This window comes from Pelodiscus sinensis, chromosome 25, assembly GCF_049634645.1.
Source record: "Pelodiscus sinensis isolate JC-2024 chromosome 25, ASM4963464v1, whole genome shotgun sequence".
NCBI classification, from domain to species: Eukaryota; Metazoa; Chordata; order Testudines; family Trionychidae; genus Pelodiscus; species Pelodiscus sinensis.
This window is the reverse complement of record NC_134735.1, coordinates 9839965-9860729: the sequence shown is the minus strand read 5'-3', so window position 1 is coordinate 9860729 and position 20765 is coordinate 9839965. Positions and strand designations below refer to the sequence as shown.

General features: G+C 42.3%; 2 protein-coding genes across 2 annotated transcripts; one reads left to right on the top strand and one right to left on the bottom strand.

The window, feature by feature from the left end:
* Nucleotides 1-3500: 3500 nt before the first annotated feature.
* On the bottom strand, nt 3501-11283 carry DNALI1 (dynein axonemal light intermediate chain 1). The gene is made up of 6 exons (XM_075908896.1): nt 10783-11283; nt 10110-10249; nt 8888-9057; nt 7334-7512; nt 6774-6938; nt 3501-3860 (listed from the first exon to the last, which is right to left on the bottom strand). Exons 1-6 carry the CDS (start codon nt 10861-10863, stop codon nt 3825-3827), a joined length of 771 nt encoding a protein of 256 aa, XP_075765011.1. The 5' UTR covers nt 10864-11283; the 3' UTR covers nt 3501-3824.
* A 32-nt stretch (nt 11284-11315) lies between these two features.
* On the top strand, nt 11316-20091 carry SNIP1 (Smad nuclear interacting protein 1). Its single transcript, XM_075908892.1, has 4 exons — nt 11316-11608; nt 12216-12318; nt 14648-15237; nt 16433-20091. The coding sequence occupies exons 1-4, from the start codon at nt 11433-11435 to the stop codon at nt 16692-16694; spliced, it is 1131 nt and encodes a 376-aa protein (XP_075765007.1). The 5' UTR covers nt 11316-11432; the 3' UTR covers nt 16695-20091.
* The last annotated feature ends 674 nt before the right edge of the window (nt 20092-20765 follow it).

The window sequence follows — 20765 nt, the reverse complement described above, 5'->3', positions numbered from 1 at the left end:
CCTAGACTCCAAGATAATGGAAAAAAGGATTTAACCCTTAATTGAGATCATTCCCAGCTTCTATTTTCACAGCACAGGGAAAGTTAACTTAAATGATTCCTTTTTGCAGCTACATTTAAGTCCAAATTCCATTTGTTAGAATTCATGATAGGTGCACTTGATGTACCAATTTCTACTTTTAGAGGCTGTCGGTATGGCTAAACAGTAGCTTTCTCCTTTGAGCTCAAATTTCCTAATAAATTATTTCCTTTAGTGAACAATAAGACAAACCTATGCAACTGCCAGGAAAATGCTTTGTTTTCTTTAGTGAAAAGTTATCTGGTTATTACATAGCAAAGACTGTTAGTCTTTAGGAAGGACTTAAATCTACTATATTTGTTAGTTTGTTTGATCAGAACTCCTCCTAAATGGTATGAGCAAGGACCACCAAATTTGGCAAGCAGCTTCTTTTCATCCTAACTTAAAGCAAGGTCAGGGTTGGGTTTTCAGGAAAATGGGATGGGATTGTGTTTCATAAAATCAAACAGAAAAGAGACTACAGTGAGCCCTCGCTACTTCGCGGTTCGACCATCGCGGATTCACGACTTCGCGGACTTTTTTCATTAACTTTAACCTGTGCTGTGCGTGACTGTTTGAAGTTGAACTTTTTGTTGAACTTTCTGTTTAACCCCTGCAATGGCTCCCAAGCGTCCCTGTACATTAAAGGGTGGTTTGTTAACAGTACTACGTAAAGGGAGGGTTTTAAAAGTCTGAATATACATGTTAAATAAATACGTAAATATGGTGTCCCTACTTCGCGGATTTTCAGCTATCGCGGTCGGGTTTGGAACCTATCTACCGCGATAAACGAGGGTTCACTGTATCACCAAATCAAGTACAGTCCTCAAAATTGACATAACTGAGCAAATGTGGAAAGACTGAACCATGATGAACCAAGAATAGGATTGCTTCTCAGTAAACCTAACAGAAGAGAGGTAAAACTGAGAAATTTGGAGTCATGCTCAGTTTTGGCACAGCTAAATCAATACTTTGTCTGAAAGCTAGAAGACAGGAAACCAAATTGACTATTAAGACATAGCAAGGGTTTATAGGATTGAAGAAAAAATAAACTTGATGGATTTCCCTTTTTTAAAATACTAAAATTAATAACAGCACAATTTTGAAAAATACAATAATTTCCAATTAAACATGTACATTTTCCTTTTATTTAAAAAAGTTAAGGAGTAATGTCAAGTAATCTGCTAGTATTACATAAAGTGAATTGGCTCTCTTGGGTTTGAGAGCAGAGCTGCTCTAGTTACAAGAGTGGGTTTCATCAAACTGAAATTAAAATAAAACTTGTTTTAACCATTACAGGCTGTAGGCAATGCAGATAAATACAACTGTTGCAATCTACAACATTTACAGTTGGGTACTTCTGGCATGCAGTCTCTGGGGTTTGTATCTTATATCATCCATCCTACAGCATCAAATTTCAAAGGGTGAACTGAGGCACTGAACTGTATGCCAGAGAGCACGTTCGAGATCTGTAGGCATTATTTGCATGATGGTAGTCTAGAGCAGGGGCGGGCGCAAACTTTTTGGCCCCAGGGCCAAATCTGGATAGAGCAATTGCATGGTGGGATATGAATGTAGGACTGGAATAAGGGGTTCAGAGTGTAAGAGTGGGTTCAGGGCTGGTGTGTGAGCTCCAGCTAGGTAATGCTTACCTTGGGTGGCTCCCAGTCTGCAGCCTAGGGCTAAGGCAGGCTTTCCCCTGCATTGGTCCTATGTCGCTCCACGAAGCAGTCTTCATGTCCAGCAGCAGTTTCTAGGGGGAGGGGCAGGCAGCTTGGTGCACTGTACTCACCAACAGGACCTGCCCTACAGCTTCCCTTGGCTCCTCATTCCTGTCCAATGGGAGCAGTCAGGATGGCATCTGCTCATTAAGGCAGTGCACAGAGACCTTTGCCCCCACCCCCTTCCAGGGGCTGCAATGAAGTGCTGGTTGCTTCTAAGAGTTGCACAGGCCTAGGCAGTGGGGGAACCTGCCTTACCACGATTGTGCTGCCAGACTATAACACTGAAGATCAGATTAAAAGCCTTGACAGGCTGCTGTTTGACCACCCCTATTGTACAGGGGACTGCCCTGGTGGGCTGAGAGTCTCGTATGAATTGGGGTACTGATGCTGTGGAAGATCAATTTATAGAATTGCTGCTTACTGCAAACGGCTCCTTGCTGGCTGTTTCTCCTCATATACAGGTTGCATGTACTGAAGGTGCTGCTAATAGTTTCTAAGGCAGACATGCCATTGCAGTAGGCACTGAGATGAGAACACCCCCTTGGCTAAAAGGCTGGGGATTACAGTATGAAAAATAAGAAGGTGTAGGTGTTCTAGCTGAAGGGAAGTGAGGACACCTAGGTTATGTCTACACTCGCAGCCTCTTGTGCAAGTATGGCCATTCTTGCGCAAGAATCCACAGAGCGTCTGCACTGCCTGCTCGCTCTTGCACAAGGAAATTTACAGTACGGCATGGTAAGAGAGGGCTTCTTGCACAAGAGCTACGCTCTTTTTTTAACAGGTGTAAGCCCTCTTGCTCAAGAGGGCAGTGTGGACGCTTGGCAGGGATTTCTTGTGCAAGAAAGCCCTATGGCTAAAATTGCTGTCGGCGCTTTCTTGTGCAAGAGAGTGTCCACACTGCCATGGGCGCTCTTGCGCAAAAGCACAGCTCGCACATGGCAGTGTGGACATTTTCTTGCACAAGACTTCTTGCACAAGAACTCTTGTGCAAGATGTTCTTGTGCAAGAAGCTGCCAGTGTACACATAGCCCAAGTGACCCAACATTTGCTTGGATGGATAATGAGGTAACTATGCATAGTAATGAATGGTAAACCATAAAGATAACATATTGCTGGAACCAAGATGGGGTCTCGTGCAAAAAATGCACCAAAGACTATTCACAATGAAGGGCAAATCTTGTCCTCTAACTAAAACTGACACTTTAAATTGGCACAGTACTCCATGAACTGCCTGTTGAACACTGGAATCAAAGGTAACGGATTCCATTTTGTCCTGTTTTACAAATTCATACTCCAGGGTAGGTACAGTTGATGTATGCTAGGACTCAGCAGAAAGTGAAGTGTATCACAGAAGTGTACTGAAAATAGAGATGTGGGATTCATTTCACAGTAGCAATGAAGGTGCTGGGCCAGACAAGTGAATGTGAGGAAAGGCAGGAAGCCAAGCAGAAAGGATAATGATGTTAAAGCATGCTTGAAAGAGCTATTCCTTCCCCCACACAGCTCGGAAGACCAGAAAGCAGGCTGGCCCCTTACTGTTCATATCCAGTATTATTGGCAGCTGTATAGCTTAACAGAAAGTTTAGGAATGTGGACCTGCTCCCAGCCCAGAAACAAAATATTCATTCAGCTAAAATGCATGTATTTGAACAGTACCCTCCATTTGATATTAGTCCCATGCTTTGTGTACAACATTTAACAGATCAGTAAAAGCAGAGGTGCTAATGTAAAAAAGTTTATTAAAAATAGTATGACCTTAACAGTGATAGGTTAGAGAATCACAGGCAAATCCCAGACATGTTCAGCATACAAAGAGCTGGATGCTGAAAAGTGACTGAAAATGAGGTCACAGTAATTAGCAAAGGATTTTGATCTATTAGAATAAGAAAGGAGAGAAGGAATGCAATTCAAATATTTCTAGTTACTTTTAAATGTGGAAATCAGAATCACTTTATGAAGGAGACAGACCTGGGTCAGTAACTACAACCGCCTTGCTCAGAGAAAGATTTCATGAGTTCTTCCTGCAGGGCCCCACAAGGAAATCTACTTCTTTGGTGCAATGATGCCTTCAAGTTGAGCCTGAAAGACAAATAACTCATTAAGCCAGACTAAACTCAAACTAAACTCCACTCCCCATTGCTAAAAGGGGACAGTTATCCATTATTTTGAGAGCGAGGGTACTAGAAAGTTATTAGAATATTCCAAGGGAACCTGGCCAGATTCACCAGTGATTTTATTCTTTACCCCATGTTGCATAAATTAGTGTTTCATTCTAGGTACAGACGTGTTGCATTATGAAAAGAAAACTCAAAGCTGACCTTGGTTCTACACAGTGAAAGACACATTTTATAATGTAAAGTATTGAAAAGGAAATTTGAAAAAGTGGTTTGTTCTCCGATTTCAGGCTGTAATATGCTTGCTAAATTAAACATTTGGCTCTTGGGCTTTGGAATGCGAGCTCTGACTCAGAGACAAAAGTATCTGGAAACTGCAAATTTTTCAGTCACTGAGAAAACTTGACGCCCAAGTCCTGGATAAAGGAACTTTGCTACTAATGCACAGAGAGCTTGTACTGTATGAAACTTCCAGAACTTACATCAAAAAAATAAGTGGCAGCAATTGTAAGTGCACAGCTCTTCATAAATGCTTCTGGCTTAGGAAAGGAACATGGATTCGGTAGCAACAGATCTTTGGCCTAATGGCTACCTCTGGCCTAAGACACTGCCTGCTGGTCTGACCTTGTCAGATTATCTGATATGAAGTCTAGAGTGTTGATGTGATAAAGTCAGAGATAAGGAAAGTAACTCTAAATGTTAATAAAGAGATTGAGATCTGGCCAGGAAGGTTCTGGGTTGTTTTAATAGACATTTTTACCACAAGCATGAGGTAACTTTTCAACAGCAACTGAAATGTTATCCTGGGATCAGCTAACACAAACCCTGCTTTCATCAAATTAAATATTTTTGGCTTGGAGAACCATCTTAATTGCCAAAGCCAGGGTGCTTTGTTTTAGAATGAGAGTTCTTCCCTGTCTCAGAAAGAACTGCCATGATCCACACATATCAACCAGCCAAGGACAGCCATGGGAAGAGTTATTTTGACACATTCTGGCTCCAGGAGAGAGCACTAGCAGACAAATGGAGAACTACTACTACTTACAATACAGTAGTTAATGCTTTAATCTGAACCAAGCAAATGCTTCCTGCCTCAAGAACCCAGTTAGTAATGCATCCCTGACGTTTACTATCCGTAATTCTGGTGTACAACATAGGGGAGAGACGAACTCGATTGCACTGAGGATTATGATCCCAATGCATTGAACGTGTTAGGAAAAGATTGAAAGTTCACAGACTCAGCCTATGTGACTCAAGTTTCTTCCAATTACTTGGGCGGCCAGTGGAAACACACTTTTTTTTACATTTGTAACAAAAGCTCCTATTCAAAAGCTCTTCAACCAAATCTCAGAGTTGCTTCTGATGCAAAATCAAGGTCTGAAGGTCAGCAGAGGATAAGGGGTAAGTAGTTATTGTGGTGGTCTATGTCAGACAGCACAGCTAGAATATGCTACAGCAAAGTTTACCAACTGTTTACATGAGGTCAGATAGGTGGCACTCCTGTGACATAAGCCAGAGGCCAAGAAAAAAGGAGGAGGAAACCACTTTTCTCTCCTCTCCTCCAGCCCCCACTACAAAGGTGAGACCAAACAAGAAGTCAGTAGGATCCATTTTGAAGATATAAGGCATAGACTAATATAAATGAATTTTTGTGCTTTTATACATTATCTCCCCAAAGCTAGGAAAGTTTATTGTGTGTGTCTTTATAGAAGGGGTTGCTCCTGATAGTCTGCATTGTTTATACACTGAAGGAAAAAGGTGAAATGATATGTTTTAATTTTTTTTATCTATCAAAGTCCCTTCTGAAGTAGTTTCTAACTTCAGGTACACTGCTTACCTCTCACTCCACTCCAGCAGTAAATGAGTATTTTACAACCTACCCCTTCATTGATGGATGAAATCCAATTACTATTACTCAAGTAAAACCCCAGACATGGATAGGGATGTGAATGACTAGTCGACTATCCGAAAACCAAACGCTTATCGCATAGTAAACACACTAGTCGACTAGTCACTTCCCTCTATCAGAAAGAGACAGCAAGTGGGGTGGGGGGGAAGAGGGTGCTTCAAAGCAGCAACACCATGTGGCGCCTGGGGCCAGAAATGCTGTGTGCAGTCTAAGAAATGCCGTGTGCTACACTTCAAAGGCGGAGGCGCCAGCATCAACTAATCAAATAGTCGATGCAAATTGCAGTGACTATTCAATTAGCCAATTAATCAAAATTTTACATCCCTAGACATGGATGGGAGAAATGCCCTCATTACACTGAAGCCCAAAGGAGTTTTGTCCCTTACTACAATAGTTCATTTTAAACTGCCCCTTGTCATAAAGGATAGGATTCTAGTATTTTTTGGCCAACAGCAAAAGAATAATTATGTGTTCCTTGTCTGCCTTATTTGGAGCATCCCGTTTTGTACGAATGAGGCTTTAAAAATAAAACACTTTCTCAGATTTTTTTGTATCTTCTGCTGACAGCCAACTGTTCTAGAGTCGGGTCGACACAAAAAGTCAGTCCTTAAGCATCAGTCAGGTTTAAAACATTTTAAAAGTCCCCTAAATTCTGAAATCTAAAGTGCCTCAGTGCCTAGGAAACAACTGCAATTATGCATTCAATAACTGATCAGTGAACCAATATTAAAAGCTTTGGGGCCATTTGAACTACCTGTCCATTATGCATTCTATAGAGCTGCAGAGAGCTTTAAAAATTTGGAGAACGTGAAACATTACTGCAAATTAGCAAGGAACACAAACACATATGGCCTTTTCATTAAGAGAATAGCAATTAAAAGGAAAATTCATTTTCACATTTCACTATTTACAAAGCAAATATTTCAGTTTTTTCCTACTAAGGCACTGCAGTCAGAGTTCTTTACTAACCTTCAATTGCTGATTAGTGCGTTTCAAGAACTGCACCTCTTCACCATGTTTCTTCTCCTCTACCTGCCGCCTTTCACTTTCACGTTTTTCAACAGCTTCACATTTAGCTTTCTGCTCATTGACTTGTCTTTCCAACTCTCGCTTTTCATCTTCTAATTCTAGAATCTTATAAAGAACATAGGTATGCCTGGTAGTCATTGTTATGTTTTTAAATACAATTAAAATATAAGATATAAATTTTACTATCTTTGAAGAAAAAAATGATAATCGACAATTTGTCCATTAAAGCAGCCTCAGGAAATCAGCAAGATGTGTTTTGATCTTTACTGCCACCCAGTGGAACTAGAAAACTTTTTTAAAAAGGTAAACAATATTTTGAAGCAGTTTATTGATCAAATCAGAAAATAGTGAAGGTTTTGTTTGTTGATTTTGTTTGCAAAAGAAATTGTCAGAGTGCTCTAATAAATGTGAGAAAATCCCAATGAGCCAGGATGAGGAAGATGAGAAGCACATTTTTGAGCCAGATCATAGGTACACTATGAGTTTACAGCCTCACTTACTCTCTTTTCCATGTCAGATTTGCCCTGTTCAGCCTGTAATGCCTTCCTCATACCAAAGGCAACACTACTTTCATACAGTGTCTGATAAGCAGCGATGGTCATTCGGATTTCATCTCTGACTCGAAGCAGCAATAGTCCCCGCTCTGCACAGTTAATTGTAACCTCACGGATGAGTTCATCTTTAAATAAAAAAAGTGTAACAGTAAACAGAGAGAGAGAACGTTTACACGGGTTTCAAGACAAACATTTTGACATGGGTCAGTGTGCTTGGCAACGTAATTATGGCCATGACATTTGTGGTGTTCAAGACAAGGTAGTGTAGACCTGAAGTTTCCTATGGCTAATGAATAAAAAATTAATTATATTAATATATCTCTCTGACCCAGTGGCTGGTTTCTTCCTCCAGTCTCCATGGTTGGTCTGTGACAGCAAGAAGAGTAACAAGGTGTAACCAAGATATTTAATTTATTTAACATGACAATCTAATTATTAGAGCATGAACTAAGTGTGGTTGAATGAATTTTTCCCTCCCATGCAAATATGCAACCCCAGCTTACTATTCAATGCCCTGTTGCCACAGTGACACCTTCTCGGCATCAGCTTGTATATAGACATTTTTAAAAATATACTGTTCTGTAGACAAGCTAAAATTAAGAGGAAATACGCATGTGGCAACCATGCTTCATCTATATATGGTGGTGAGAGATGCAAGAGGGCTAATACAATATTTTTAGTAACAATGAAAGCTTTCCCACATGCACTTCCTTCTGCCAGTCTGTCTCAGCCCTGCACTGTAGGGGACTCATTAAAACCAAAAGAGGAAAATGTGTGTCCATTCTGACTGAGGGTTCTTTACTGAGACTTCATAAAGTAGCCTTCTTATGTTAATTCTGATGTGGATCTCTGCACCAAGAAATGAACTGAAATCAATAGGTCAGACAGACAGACATGGGATGGTAATGACCATAGTTCCTGCTAAGGTGTGCGCCTGTGTGGCCATGCACACAAAATTCTTCCCTCATCCCCCTCCTCTGGAGAGCTTCACAGCAGCACTCACGCAGCAGGTGGCTGCTCCTGTGGGTGGGGCCGGCTGAGATGACATGGTGAGGGAGCCACTGGGGCAGAGGGCTGGGACCTGGCAGCTGGGGCCAGGAACAGGACCTGCCGCATGGGGAGAGGGCTGTCTGCGCCAGCAACTGGGAATACGATATGCTACATGGCGGGGGGAGGGGCGGGTTTCTGCTCTGAAGGCTGGGAACATGTGTGTTAATAACTTGGGTGCCATAGTGGCACACATCCAAACCAGCGCACATGACCTCAGTATTGGTGCACAAGCCAAAATTCACTCTGCTCATGGTTGGAAAATCTTAGTGAGAACACTAGTAACGACTCTTATTCCTTCCTGACCAAGGTGGACAAGAATCCATACACGTTAGATAGAAGTCTCCACTTCCCATTCCCCATGTCCTGAGCTATTCAGAAACTTCTAGTATTATAGTATCCTTCAAACAAGCCTTTTGCTATAGTATCTTGGACCTAGATGTATTCACTGACCAAAGCATTGTGAGTAGAGTTCCCTGCGGACAGGACAAATCCCAGTTTCTCGAGCCTGCCTTTGCTGTAATTTGAGATCCAGCTCTTCCTGCAGATGAACTACATCCATTCGGGTACTGGGAGTGGTGGACACCTGCTGAATCCATAACTGGTTGTCTTCCACCCATTCTCTGCATCACAAAAGCAGCACAGACTAAATCAGCATATGCTTGAGCTCTCATTTCCACCACAAACTGAAGGAATCCCATATTTTGTACACAAAAGCATGCAATGCAAGCATGTTCTCCTGCTTCCATTGTCAGTAGAATCGAGAGATCAAGTCAGCACAGATTCTGTTGAATGTCCTGATCCCTAAACAAATGCTAACTTTACATCCTTCATTACCCCTACTGAACTGGTATTTCAACAACAGAGGAATTTGATAGCATTTTACATAGCAAGTAAAGAACTTTTAACTACAGGATACTTAGATAACAGTAAACATAGCTAACTGTTCAGAATGGCAGTGTTCAGATATCCAGGCATGCTACATGGGCATCAGGCAAGACACAAGACTTAAAAAGGCTTAGGGACTGCTGTTTTGTGGCTGATACTGCATGTAGTAATCTGAAACAGCAGAAAACATTTCTAGATTATATTACTTTTGAAACGGATGTATAATTAATCAAGGCCACTCACTACCTCATAGGTATTGAGGAAATTAGAAAACATATTATGTAACTACCACTAATCAGTCAGCACCAACTATTAGATGAGCCACATGCACTGACGGGAACAAATATTTTATTTAGCTAGAAATCCATCTCCCAATCTCTCCCCAACGCTATTTTGTGACAGTCACTGAGGGCAGGTCTACACTACAAGGGACAGGTCAATCTAAACTACTCAATTTGAGTTACATTAGCAGCATAGCTCAAATTGACGTTTAGATCTACTTACCATAGGGTCCACAGTGTGGGGAGTCAACTCAAAAGTCTCCCATTGACTCCCCTTATTCATCTTGTTCTGCTAGAGTACCGGAGTCAACAGGAGAGTGATCAACAGTCAATATAGTGAATCTTTACTAGTGATGGATCGATGACTACCGTGTGGCTCCACCTTATAGTGACATGCCCTGACTCCTAACATTCAGAGCCCCTCACTGCCTGCCCCCAACCTTAAAATTTCACACTGATGACTTCTCCTGGGACCATGGTGAAAGGGTGCAAGAGCAGTTTCTTGCCTTGGTGGCAGGATTGCATTTAAGATTTCTTCTGCCTGTTTTGTTGGATCTACAGCTGTAGGAGTAGTCTTGGGTTTTGGAGGAGGCGGCACAGGTCCAGTTGACACTGGCTGCTGAGGACTCACTTTCAAAGGACGCGCCTGCAAACAAGAAACATACCAGGGCTATAAAGGCACGGCACATGTTTCAGCCAGGGTGCGTGGGGAAACCACACAGGCTCCCCATGCCCTCATCTCATGCAATTCCCTCTCCAACAGAATAACCCCTAGATTTCCCAGTTTAGGTCTCTCACATGCTCCATCACTTAAATTTCTCCCGGCCCCCCCCATAATCCCTCTTTCCCCATGAGCCCCCAGTTCAACCCGCCCCCCACCTCCAGCCCCCCCTGCCCCCCCCGCTCATCCTTCTCCGCCCTCCACATAACACCAGCTCAATCCTGTCCCCGTGTACCGCTTCCCCATGCACCCCCACCCCCTCCCTATGCACCCCAACCCCTCCCCCCTCCCCATGCACCCCCCCACCCCCTCCCCATGCACCCCCCCCCCTCCCCCCTCCCCATGCACCCCCCCACCCCCTCCCCCCTCCCCCCGCACCCCACCCCCTCCCCACGCACCCCCATCAACCAGCCGCCCGATGCCCTCCCAGCTCGCTCGCCCCCCGGCAGCCCCTTTACCTTCGGGGAGCGCTTCTCCGGGTTGCGGCTCACCAGCACCGGGGTCTCGTAGCGGAGCAGCGAGTCCGCCGGGGGGATCATGGCGGCTCCGTGGCTCGCTCTCTCCCCGCAAGCCGTGTACCGTCACCATGGCAACAACGGGGCCGCGTTCCGCCGTGTCACGTCGTCACGAGGCGCCCCCGCCCGCCAGCGCTCGACCCAGGCTGCGAGAAAAGTGGACCGCGCACGCGCCGTGCCGGCTGTGGCGAGGAAAACGGGTCCAGCTGCGCATGCGTAGAGTGTAAAAAGCGAACTCAGGGCTGGCGAGGCCGGGCCACTCCCTCAGCCCAGCCAAGGCTGAGAGCAGCCAGATCGGCTGAGGAAGGCGCCGCGCGCCCAAGGCCACCTCACACAGCGCGTTGGTTTCCACAACGCCCGGGTTATTCACGCGAGGCCTCCCACGTCACCTGCTTCCCCCCCCCCCGCGCGCACACCCCTCAGGCCTGCCTGGCACGAGTGCTTCCGGGGCGCCGGGCACAGATGCCCCGGAAGCGGAAGTACTAGGCTTCTCGCTTACTCTTTGTGAGCGGAAGGGCCTTGCGCAGCCGCCGCTTTTCCGCTTGCCGGGGACGTGCGGCCGCAGCCCGGCTCGTGGGGTCCCGGCGGTAGCCATGGAGGAGGCCGAGCCCGAGCGACGGCGGCGGAAGCGGCGGCGACAGGAGCAGGAAGACGGGGGGGAGAAGCGGAGCCCCCGGCGCTCCCGCTCCGCCCGGGGTAGCCAGTCCCCGCCTGCCGAGCGGAAGCAGGGCCCGGCCCGGCCGCATCAAGCAGCCCAAGGCCGCAGCAGGTATCAGCCGCCTGCGCTCAACCCGCTATGGCGGGAGTGGAGAGCCTCGCTCGCTGTCTCGTGCGGTCCTTGCGGCTCCGCTGGACGCTGTGTGGGAGACTCAGGGCGCGCGGGGGAGAGCCCCCCCTTCCCCGGCCCCCCTCGGAGATTCCCCACTCCCGCTCAAAGGTTTCTCCCAGCGTTTCCTCCTCCTCCCCCACTTCTTCCCTTCAGACCGGTTGGTGTCCACCGCCCCCAGATACATAGAGCGGGGCAATGGCCCAATTGTTTTTCCTTCCGTGTGTAGAACAACATTTTGTGTGCATCGGAGCGTGTGCAGATGTGCACTGCTACATTGTGGGTAGCTGTGGGCCCTCTGCCAATCAGCTGGGTGGTATTTGAATCCTCTGTGCTGCAGCCCAAGCTCACAGCTTAAAGGGAACACTGCAACTGGGAGACCCTTCCCCACCACCTCATCCTTCTATGATACAATACAGGACAGTAGTAGTTACAGATTAAGGTTAAATTGTCAGGTGTGTTTTGCACAAGCCTTTTCCTTTCCTTTTTTCCTTGGGGCAAGAGTGGGTTGTGGACCCAAAACATGATTTTTTTTTTTGAATATTTAAAGGTCACCAGCAAAAAGAAAGAACAAGTCATCTGCTAAAAGAGGCAAGTCTCCAAGAAGTAAAAGAAGTAAAAGCCCTCATCATATTGTAGTCAAAGTAAAACAGGTAATTTGCTGGATATTAAGCACTAATGTCCTAGCACTGAAAATTATGCTATATGACTGAGGCATGACTTGAAATCAGTGGGCATCTGTTGAAACCAGTTGTCTGTCTGCTTAGATTAACGTGGGAACGCGATCTAAATAGGATGGTATGACTAATTTATCACTTGATTACCCTATTTTTTTATTATTTGATTATTTTTATCGTTTATTATAATTTGGACATTTAGGAACTTCCACCAACGGAGTGCTGTGCACACTACTAAGGCCAGAAAAAGTTCTGTCACTCAAGGGGATGGCATTTTTTTCCACACCAGTTATACTGTAGACTATGGATGTTAGTATGTAGCCATTTCCACAAATAACCAAGTTAATCCTGACAACTACACTTGTGCACACACCCCTTTTCTGCCTCTGTATCAGAGGCAGAGAGGGGGGAAGGTGGGAGCTGGTGCCTGGGGATCCACCTGCCCTCCTCACCCCTGCTGCTTCCCACAGCGGCTGGTATGCAGGCAGAGAGAGAGACAGGTGTGTAAACATGTAACCACTAAGAAATCTAGTGGTTACACATTTACACAAATAAACATTAGTTAACATCCCTAGTGTAGACATGTCCTAAATCATAAAATTGAGTGATTGTTGGGGATTATTTTCCCAACTTGAGTGTTGAAGAACACTATACAACAGTGTTACTCATGCACAGGGCTCGCCAAGCGGCGGTGAGCCCTGCTCGCCAGCCGCGAGGTTCTGCGAGCTGCGGATGCGCAGATCTCATGGTGCTGGCTGTGCCAGCTTGTAATCTACTCACTGGGGGTGAGTAGATTACATGATTTGTCGAGACCTGCTCATGCATGTAGGCCGTGATACCTTTCTTGGTGAAATTGTGCAAACAAAGATGTTGGGAAGTGAGATGAAACCGTGAGAGTAACCTTTTACAAAGTGGGTTCCATAATGGAATGTCTAGAAAACAGTGGCTATTGAGTTCAGCTACATAGTAAGATTTTATGCATGTGTTGAAACATGCAGAAGACTGAATAACCAAAATACACTATAATTTCTGTGCTCGGGGTGTTTCTAATTCAGCAACACCCATAATATGATATGGACCCTGGCAGGTGGAGGCAGAAATAGCTCTGTTGTACCCCCTCCTTCCCAGCTAGGGGAAACAGCAGTACAGGGATGCATTCTGCTGGAGGCTTTTTCCTGTTGCTCCCATGGGAGTGCCAGGTAACAACCCTGCTCCCATCTTCCGCATTCTTTCCTTGAGCTGACAAAATCTTTAATCCAGCAAAACCTGTTTCCTAGGGTTGCCATATTAAAGTGGTTTGAGTGTAGATTGAACCTCTAAAATCCTCATCAACAATCTTGGTTCGACCAGACCACAGATATTGCTGGACCAAAGAGTCCCAGCGGCTGGAAGCAAGAGGCCAGCCAGGGTCAGGAGCTCAGTTCTGGCCAGGGCCAGCCGCAGTAGGGCCAATGTGGCTGGGAATGCAACTCTAGCTGGGACTGACAGCACTGGGGCCAGCATGGTGGGAAACAGCCTAACAGCCAGGGCTGACACCCAGTAGAAGGGCCGAAGTGGAGCTGACAGTGGGGAGGGGAGCCTTGATCTCCCCTGGTCTGGCAAACTCTCTGGTTCAGGACCACTCAGATGCCTGAGGGTGTGGACCAAGGAGGTCAAACCTGTATTAGGAAAATTTGTTCTAAACATTGGTCTGTAATATCAGCAGTAGTTTAGAAACTTGGTTTAAGATGGTATTTTTCCATGTAAGGAAATGACCAAATTGTTAAGAGCATAGCAAATATTTTAATTTAATTTTTAGATTTTAAACTTTCCTGGCCAACAGTTATTTTTGCTGCCTGTACAGAACCCAGCATAATCCTCAGTGGGGAGTTCAGGGTTCTACCCTAATATCAGTGGTAATATATAATTTAAAATAAGCCAAGCACTAGTAAATTATATGTAAGCCAAGAACCTTTGCTTTTTAAAAGAAAGTAACTGAAAACTGATTCTACTTATGTTTATTTTACAAAATGTGTTCATGGTCACACATTCCATGAACAGTCAGTCATCTCATCAACTCCTAATTCAGTGCAAGGATTGCAGATCTGTGTTCTGTTCTGGAGTGAATTTCTACTGTAATTCGGAGACCTAAACATGGGTCTTAGCAGGCAAATGAGGAAATTGTTTTCATCCACTTTTTAAAAACTTGTATACTTCATGATTGAGTTTTTCTATAGGCTTGTATTAAATTGAAATTTTAAAGACTTCAAAAACAATTTTCATCTTTAATTCTAAATAGATCACTAAGAATGTTTCTTTGTTACAGGAGCGAGATGACCATTCCCGGAGAGGACACGAGGAACAACAGCACAGAGATCAGTCAGAGCAAGAACATAGACGAGAGAGAAATGGTGACAGAGAGAGACACAGAGATCATTCCAAGAGAAGAAAAAATCTTCATGAAAGGCCAGGAGGTCGAGGCCATGAGAGAGAAAGGGATGCCCAAAATCTCCGTGAGCAGCAAGTGGAGAGGGAGTTTTATAATGAGAGAAGACGTGAACATCGCCAGAAGAATGAAGCAAGCAGCGGTGATGAGACTCTGGACCTTGGTAAACCTGATGATGAAAATAAAGTTAAAGATCCAACAAATAAAGAGAAACCAAGTTTTGAGCTGTCTGGTGCTCTCCTAGAGGATTCAAACACCTTCCGCGGTGTTGTGATTAAATACAGTGAGCCCCCAGAAGCTCGGATTCCAAAGAAACGATGGCGTCTCTACCCTTTTAAGAATGATGAGGTTCTCCCAGTCATGTACATTCACAGACAAAGCGCTTACCTGCTAGGTAGGCACCGAAGAATTGCAGATATTCCTATTGACCACCCATCTTGCTCCAAACAGCATGCTGTGTTTCAGTATCGGTAAGTATTATTCACTGTTCCTGCCTAGGAAATAGGGATGCAGCATGTATAACCACTAGGATTTTTAACAGTTAAATTTTTAACAGATTTTTTTTTTAATCATCCCTACTAGGAAACTGGATTGTAGAGGAGTGAAAGGCAGGTTGAGTGCTCAAGAGTCTCTGCAAATCATTAAATCTATAAACATGTCTTCTATTTCAGAATTAGCCATATTTTATGTAACAGCTGCATATCATTTTAGCAGTAATCAAAATTACCTTTGATTCCTCACATCTAACTATAAGAAGCTTTTAATTAAGGCAAAGAATATAGCGGTAGCAAAAATAGAATTACATATGTACGAACTGGAGTAACATTTGTGGTGATGTAATATAGATTAAAAAAGTGAAAAGGAACACAGAGTGCCAGCTTTCCTTTGAAGCAGCAGGGATTGCCAACTGCTGGAGGCAGAGTTGTTGATGGAAACAATTAACAATTTGTATATTACTGCAGGCAACCCTTCCCATCCCCTGCACTTACGACCTAATTGGTTCCTGGAGAACCGTCGTAAGTCAAGCCGTTGTAGGTCGAACCCTTATTTTCCATAGGCACAATGTTATAAATGGCGGTTCTGTTCCTGGAAATCCATTTCATGCCCAAAAAATACCAACATTGACAACAGAAATGCAGAAAAACTAAACTAAATAGTTCAAATAATGCACAAAAATAACTAAAAAGTGAAGACCAATGTGGTGGAGACACGTATAGTTCAAGCAGCAGCTGCAGACTGGCAAATCTGACCTTGTGCGTTTCCTGTTGTGGGATAACGTGTGGCGTCTGCATCGTACACTGTTGCAAATGCAAGCTGTGGATGTAAATTGTGAGGTTTTAGGAGCTATCTTGCATGAAAAAAAGGTCATAAATGTGAGGGGTCATAAGTCAGGCAGTCATAAGTCGGTTGCCTGTAATCTTCATCTTTTTAATGTTTAAAACATGGCACAGGCTTTCATTTAACTTCCTCTCGTTTATATGGAAGGAATTTTTTAGGCACGCTAAATACCTGGTATCTTTTCAGAGACTTAACTTTCTGTATTTAACAATATTTTGCAAATTGAGAATTTACTCTGAAAGATCCATCATGCTTTTTATTAACAGCATAAAGTGGCTAGTTATACTTCTTTCATTCTGGTTTAGAAGTTGTTTTTGTTTTCACCAGGCTTGTAGAGTACACCCGTGCTGATGGTACAGTTGGCCGCAGAGTCAAGCCTTACATCATTGACCTTGGCTCTGGCAATGGTACTTTCCTAAATAACCAACGGATTGAACCTCAACGTTACTATGAATTGAAAGAAAAGGATGTGCTGAAGTTTGGGTTCAGCAGCAGGGAATATGTCCTTCTCCATGAATCTTCAGATACATCTGAGGTGGACAAGAAATCGGAGGAGGAGGAGGAGGAAGAGGAAGTATCTGACAGTTAACAGATCAGAAAAAGACTTCCAAGATCATCTTTCCAGTAGAACTTGAATCTGGATGTGAACATTGGAGCATCATAGCACTGATGCCTCTTATTGCCTTAAAATCTTTCCTCTGTTGCTGATCAGTTCTCACTGCAGCTTATTTTGGGAAACTTCTGACATACTCATCTCTTTTGTAATTTTGAAACTCATGAGAAAATAGTTTTTGCTTTAAGAGGATTCTCCATAATAAATAAGGGGTAAAAAAGCACCTGAAAGTGAGAGTTCAAATGCGAACTATTCATCAGACATAAAAATAAATATGTAAGGTTGTACATAAAGCACATAGAATAAAATAGACTTTTTTAAAATAAACTGTTTGTGCAAATTTTGTCAACAATCCTTTGAAATTGCTCCTTTATTCTTAATTAGAATCTTAGTTTTAGTGAACGTGAAGTTTTGTAGCATCCAGTTATTTGATGTGATTTGCTGAATTGTACACATACAGCAAATCTCACTAAGCAGAGGAATTGACCAGGTTTGCGTCATTTAAAAAGGCAGATATACTGCAAAACATTTTTTATTCCTATGATTTTGGTGGCCAATTTGCATTGAAATATTTTTCAGGAAAGAACTTTTCACCAGAATACACTACCTATATTAAAAAAACCCAAGGTATTTTGAAATTAAAGGAAATGCTTCATGGAACTTAGTTTATGATAGCATGGCTTGCTGTTGTTGAAGGTTGTGTGCACACACTGTGTTGCAAATTTTTGCTCAAATTTCCTCTGGATACTGGTTTTTGTCCATATTTGAAGATAGTTTTTTTTTTTTTATTCCTTTGACACCATCTTACTCATGATGCCATTGAAAAGAGCGATATCAAGCGTGTTAACCATAATTTGCACTATTTTTTAATTTTACTGTGTGAAAAATGTATACTGTCATATCTGGCATACTTTCACCTGCATGTCACAGAAAACAGTCAATACTTTGTAATTATGTAAAGTTTGTTTCAGAGAAACATTTTCAAAACATGGAACTTTAAGATTTGCATAAATTCAAACATCTTTCTCCTGAGTTTTATCTTGCGTTTTAAGAAATTTAACTTATTTCACTTTGATCACAAATGTGAGGGAAAATTAGTAATCTATGGGCACGTCTTCATGTATTATGTGTATATACTTCTGTGTATATACATAAGTTGTATATTATACACACAAATGCAAGTATATTGTGTAAATACGGGGTATAAATGCAGGTTTTCAAGCAGTAGGCATAAGAAGAATGTGCTATGGATAGCAGACTTTCCTATAAATGTACTCGGGTTTTTAAATAAATAATTTGTAAATTTAGCCCTAGCTGCCTTTTAGGTGTAATGTTTTTCTAGTGTCCAATTTGGTTTTGCTTTATATTCTTGGAAATAAATTCTATATAATATATATTTTTAGTAAAAACCCATACATATGGGGGAAATTATAATTGTGAAGACATAAATTGTTGAGAATGCTGTAATACATTCAGCAATGAAAGGCCAAGATAGGTGAAACATAAATGCTAATTCTAGAATTGTAGTAGATAATTAATTACATTTTTATACTATATTACTACTTTATTTTTTCCCACAAACAGTACCAGTCATAGGATGAAATCCCTCATCTACAAAATGTGGTTTCTTGGCCGAGTGGCACATCTGAATGGGAACTTTTGAAGGTTATGTTGTGTGTTTGCTATAAAAATCAGAGTGGTCACCATATAACACACACCAGCACTGAGTGTGTTTCTCACAGAGCTGAGCATTCGCTCACTTCTGGCTGAATCCAAATCATTCTTATTTCTGGTGTCTGTGTGCCACCTGTCCTGTTGCAAATTTATTTTGTAATCTGCATATAGCCTTTAGGTACTGAAGTCACCAAAGACTCCCAGCTATGTGACTTTTATTTTCTACTCTGGCAAATTCATTGTACATTCTTAAATGCAGTGAGATTGTTTTGAGAGGGGTGCATGTGACTCAGATCAAAACTGTGTGGGCATTTGCAGTTTCTGGGCAATGCCTGAAACCCTTGTATGGCTGAACAGTATAACCAAGTTTAGTGTGGGTGATTTCCAGTTTTGCTAGGTGGGTATCTTCTGGAATGTGGACATGTATCCATTTAATGTGTACTGAGATTACCAAACATGTTATATATGACCTAGAATTTGATCAATATTATGAAAGATGGGGTAGTATGTCCTAAATATTTACTTTTTTAAAAAAAAATGGATTATTTAAAAAAACTAAATTAGGCAAAACTAGCTCAACAAGTTTAACCTAGTTAGGCAAAACAATATGTAAGGCCTAATAAAGTGCAATACTACTTTTTAATAAATATGACAATACCCCATTAGAATGGATCTTCCTTCCACAAAGATAAAGATTCATAGCTGTGATTGTAAAGGGGAGATTAAAAAACAAATAGAACACTCTCAGATTTGTTCACTATTTGTACACTTCCTGAATGTTGCTGATTCTTGACCTTTTTGAACCGCCTGAAGCAAATCCTCAGATCGGAAGTCATGCTCATTCATGAGTCTGAAAATGATAAAAATGTCTAATAAAATTCCTAAATAGTGTACTGTGATAATTTATGAATTACCCATTTCAGATTTGATTATACTGTGTACATGTACACAATTTTTTTTGTTTTGTTTTGCTATACTGCATCAGGTTTTTTTATACTAACCAAACAGGTTTCTTGTGATAGAATCCAACAACTGAAGTACACCAACATGGACTGGTGGTGAAAACCAAAGAAAACCCCCTTTCTAAATACAGCATCTTAAATTATATGCAAGTAATTTCTTGCTGCTTTTTTTAAATTTCCTGTAAGGACTCCTTGTATCAGGCCATAAGAATCTACAGATATACATGTGTGTAAATTTAGAATTATTAATATTATGCTACTGATGCACTTAAGTGTTTGCAGGATTGGGCCTAAACATTTTCCTATTTGGACAATGTAAGATTTTCTTTTCATCCTCTAGCCTGTGTTAGCTGGAAACTTATTTGTCCCAATATCACATTGCATTGGTGGTTATTGTTGGTGATGGAAGTATTAGTTCAAATTTTCCTTAAAATTATTTTAAAGCCCATATCTCTTAAAAAATCTTCAGATCATTCACACTAGCTGCCATTTGTTCAGCATCAGAGAGGTTTACATTTTGTAACCTCTTTCTATTTGGAACTGAGTTTTACCTATGGAAAAACTGTTGTAGTACGTTATGTGGAAATGTCTCAGTTGTATCTCTTTTGAATGGTTGCCTACACATTGTTATAAATGGCACAGTATTTACCATGCAGTATGTTCAAAAATGTTAAGTTTGCATTGTCAAATGTGTAAAATCAATTTTAAATTAAAATTCTAGAATTTCTTCAAACCTGGTTTTTAGATGTTATGGTGAATGTGTTTTTAATAGAGTGCCAATGTGAGAGTTGTACTATATTTATTGCTACTGCAAAACAAAAAAGGCAGTCATGTAGCACTTTAAAGACTCAAGATAATTTATTAGGTGATGAGCTTTCGTGGGGCAGACACACTTCTTCAAGAAAGCTCATCACCTAATAAACTATCTTGTTAGTCTTTAAAGTGCTACATGACTGCTTTTTTTTTTATTTTGCCAAGATCAGACTAACACGGCTACCTCTCTGTGACTATTGCTACTGCAGTAACACAGAGACTTTACTTAAGGGCAGTTCTATAGTATGAGGGGAGATCAATCTAAGTTCTGCATTTTCAGCTACCTGAATAGCATAGCTGAAGTCGACATACTTAGATTTGCCACAGTAAGTAGAGCTATGGGAGATGCTCTCCTGTTGTTTCCGGTTGCACTTCTCATTCTGAGTCACTGGAATGTGACTCTAGTTGATTTTATTGCACCTATGCTAGATGTGATAAATCTACCACCACTGAATCAATTGCTGCAGTCCAGAGTGAAGACGTACTCTTGGGATTGTAGCTTCATTGTGGATGTTGCTGCACAAACATACAAATGTCTCTGCTGGGGAGTGGATCAATGCTGTGGTGATCCACCGGCGATTAATTTAGCAGGTCTAGT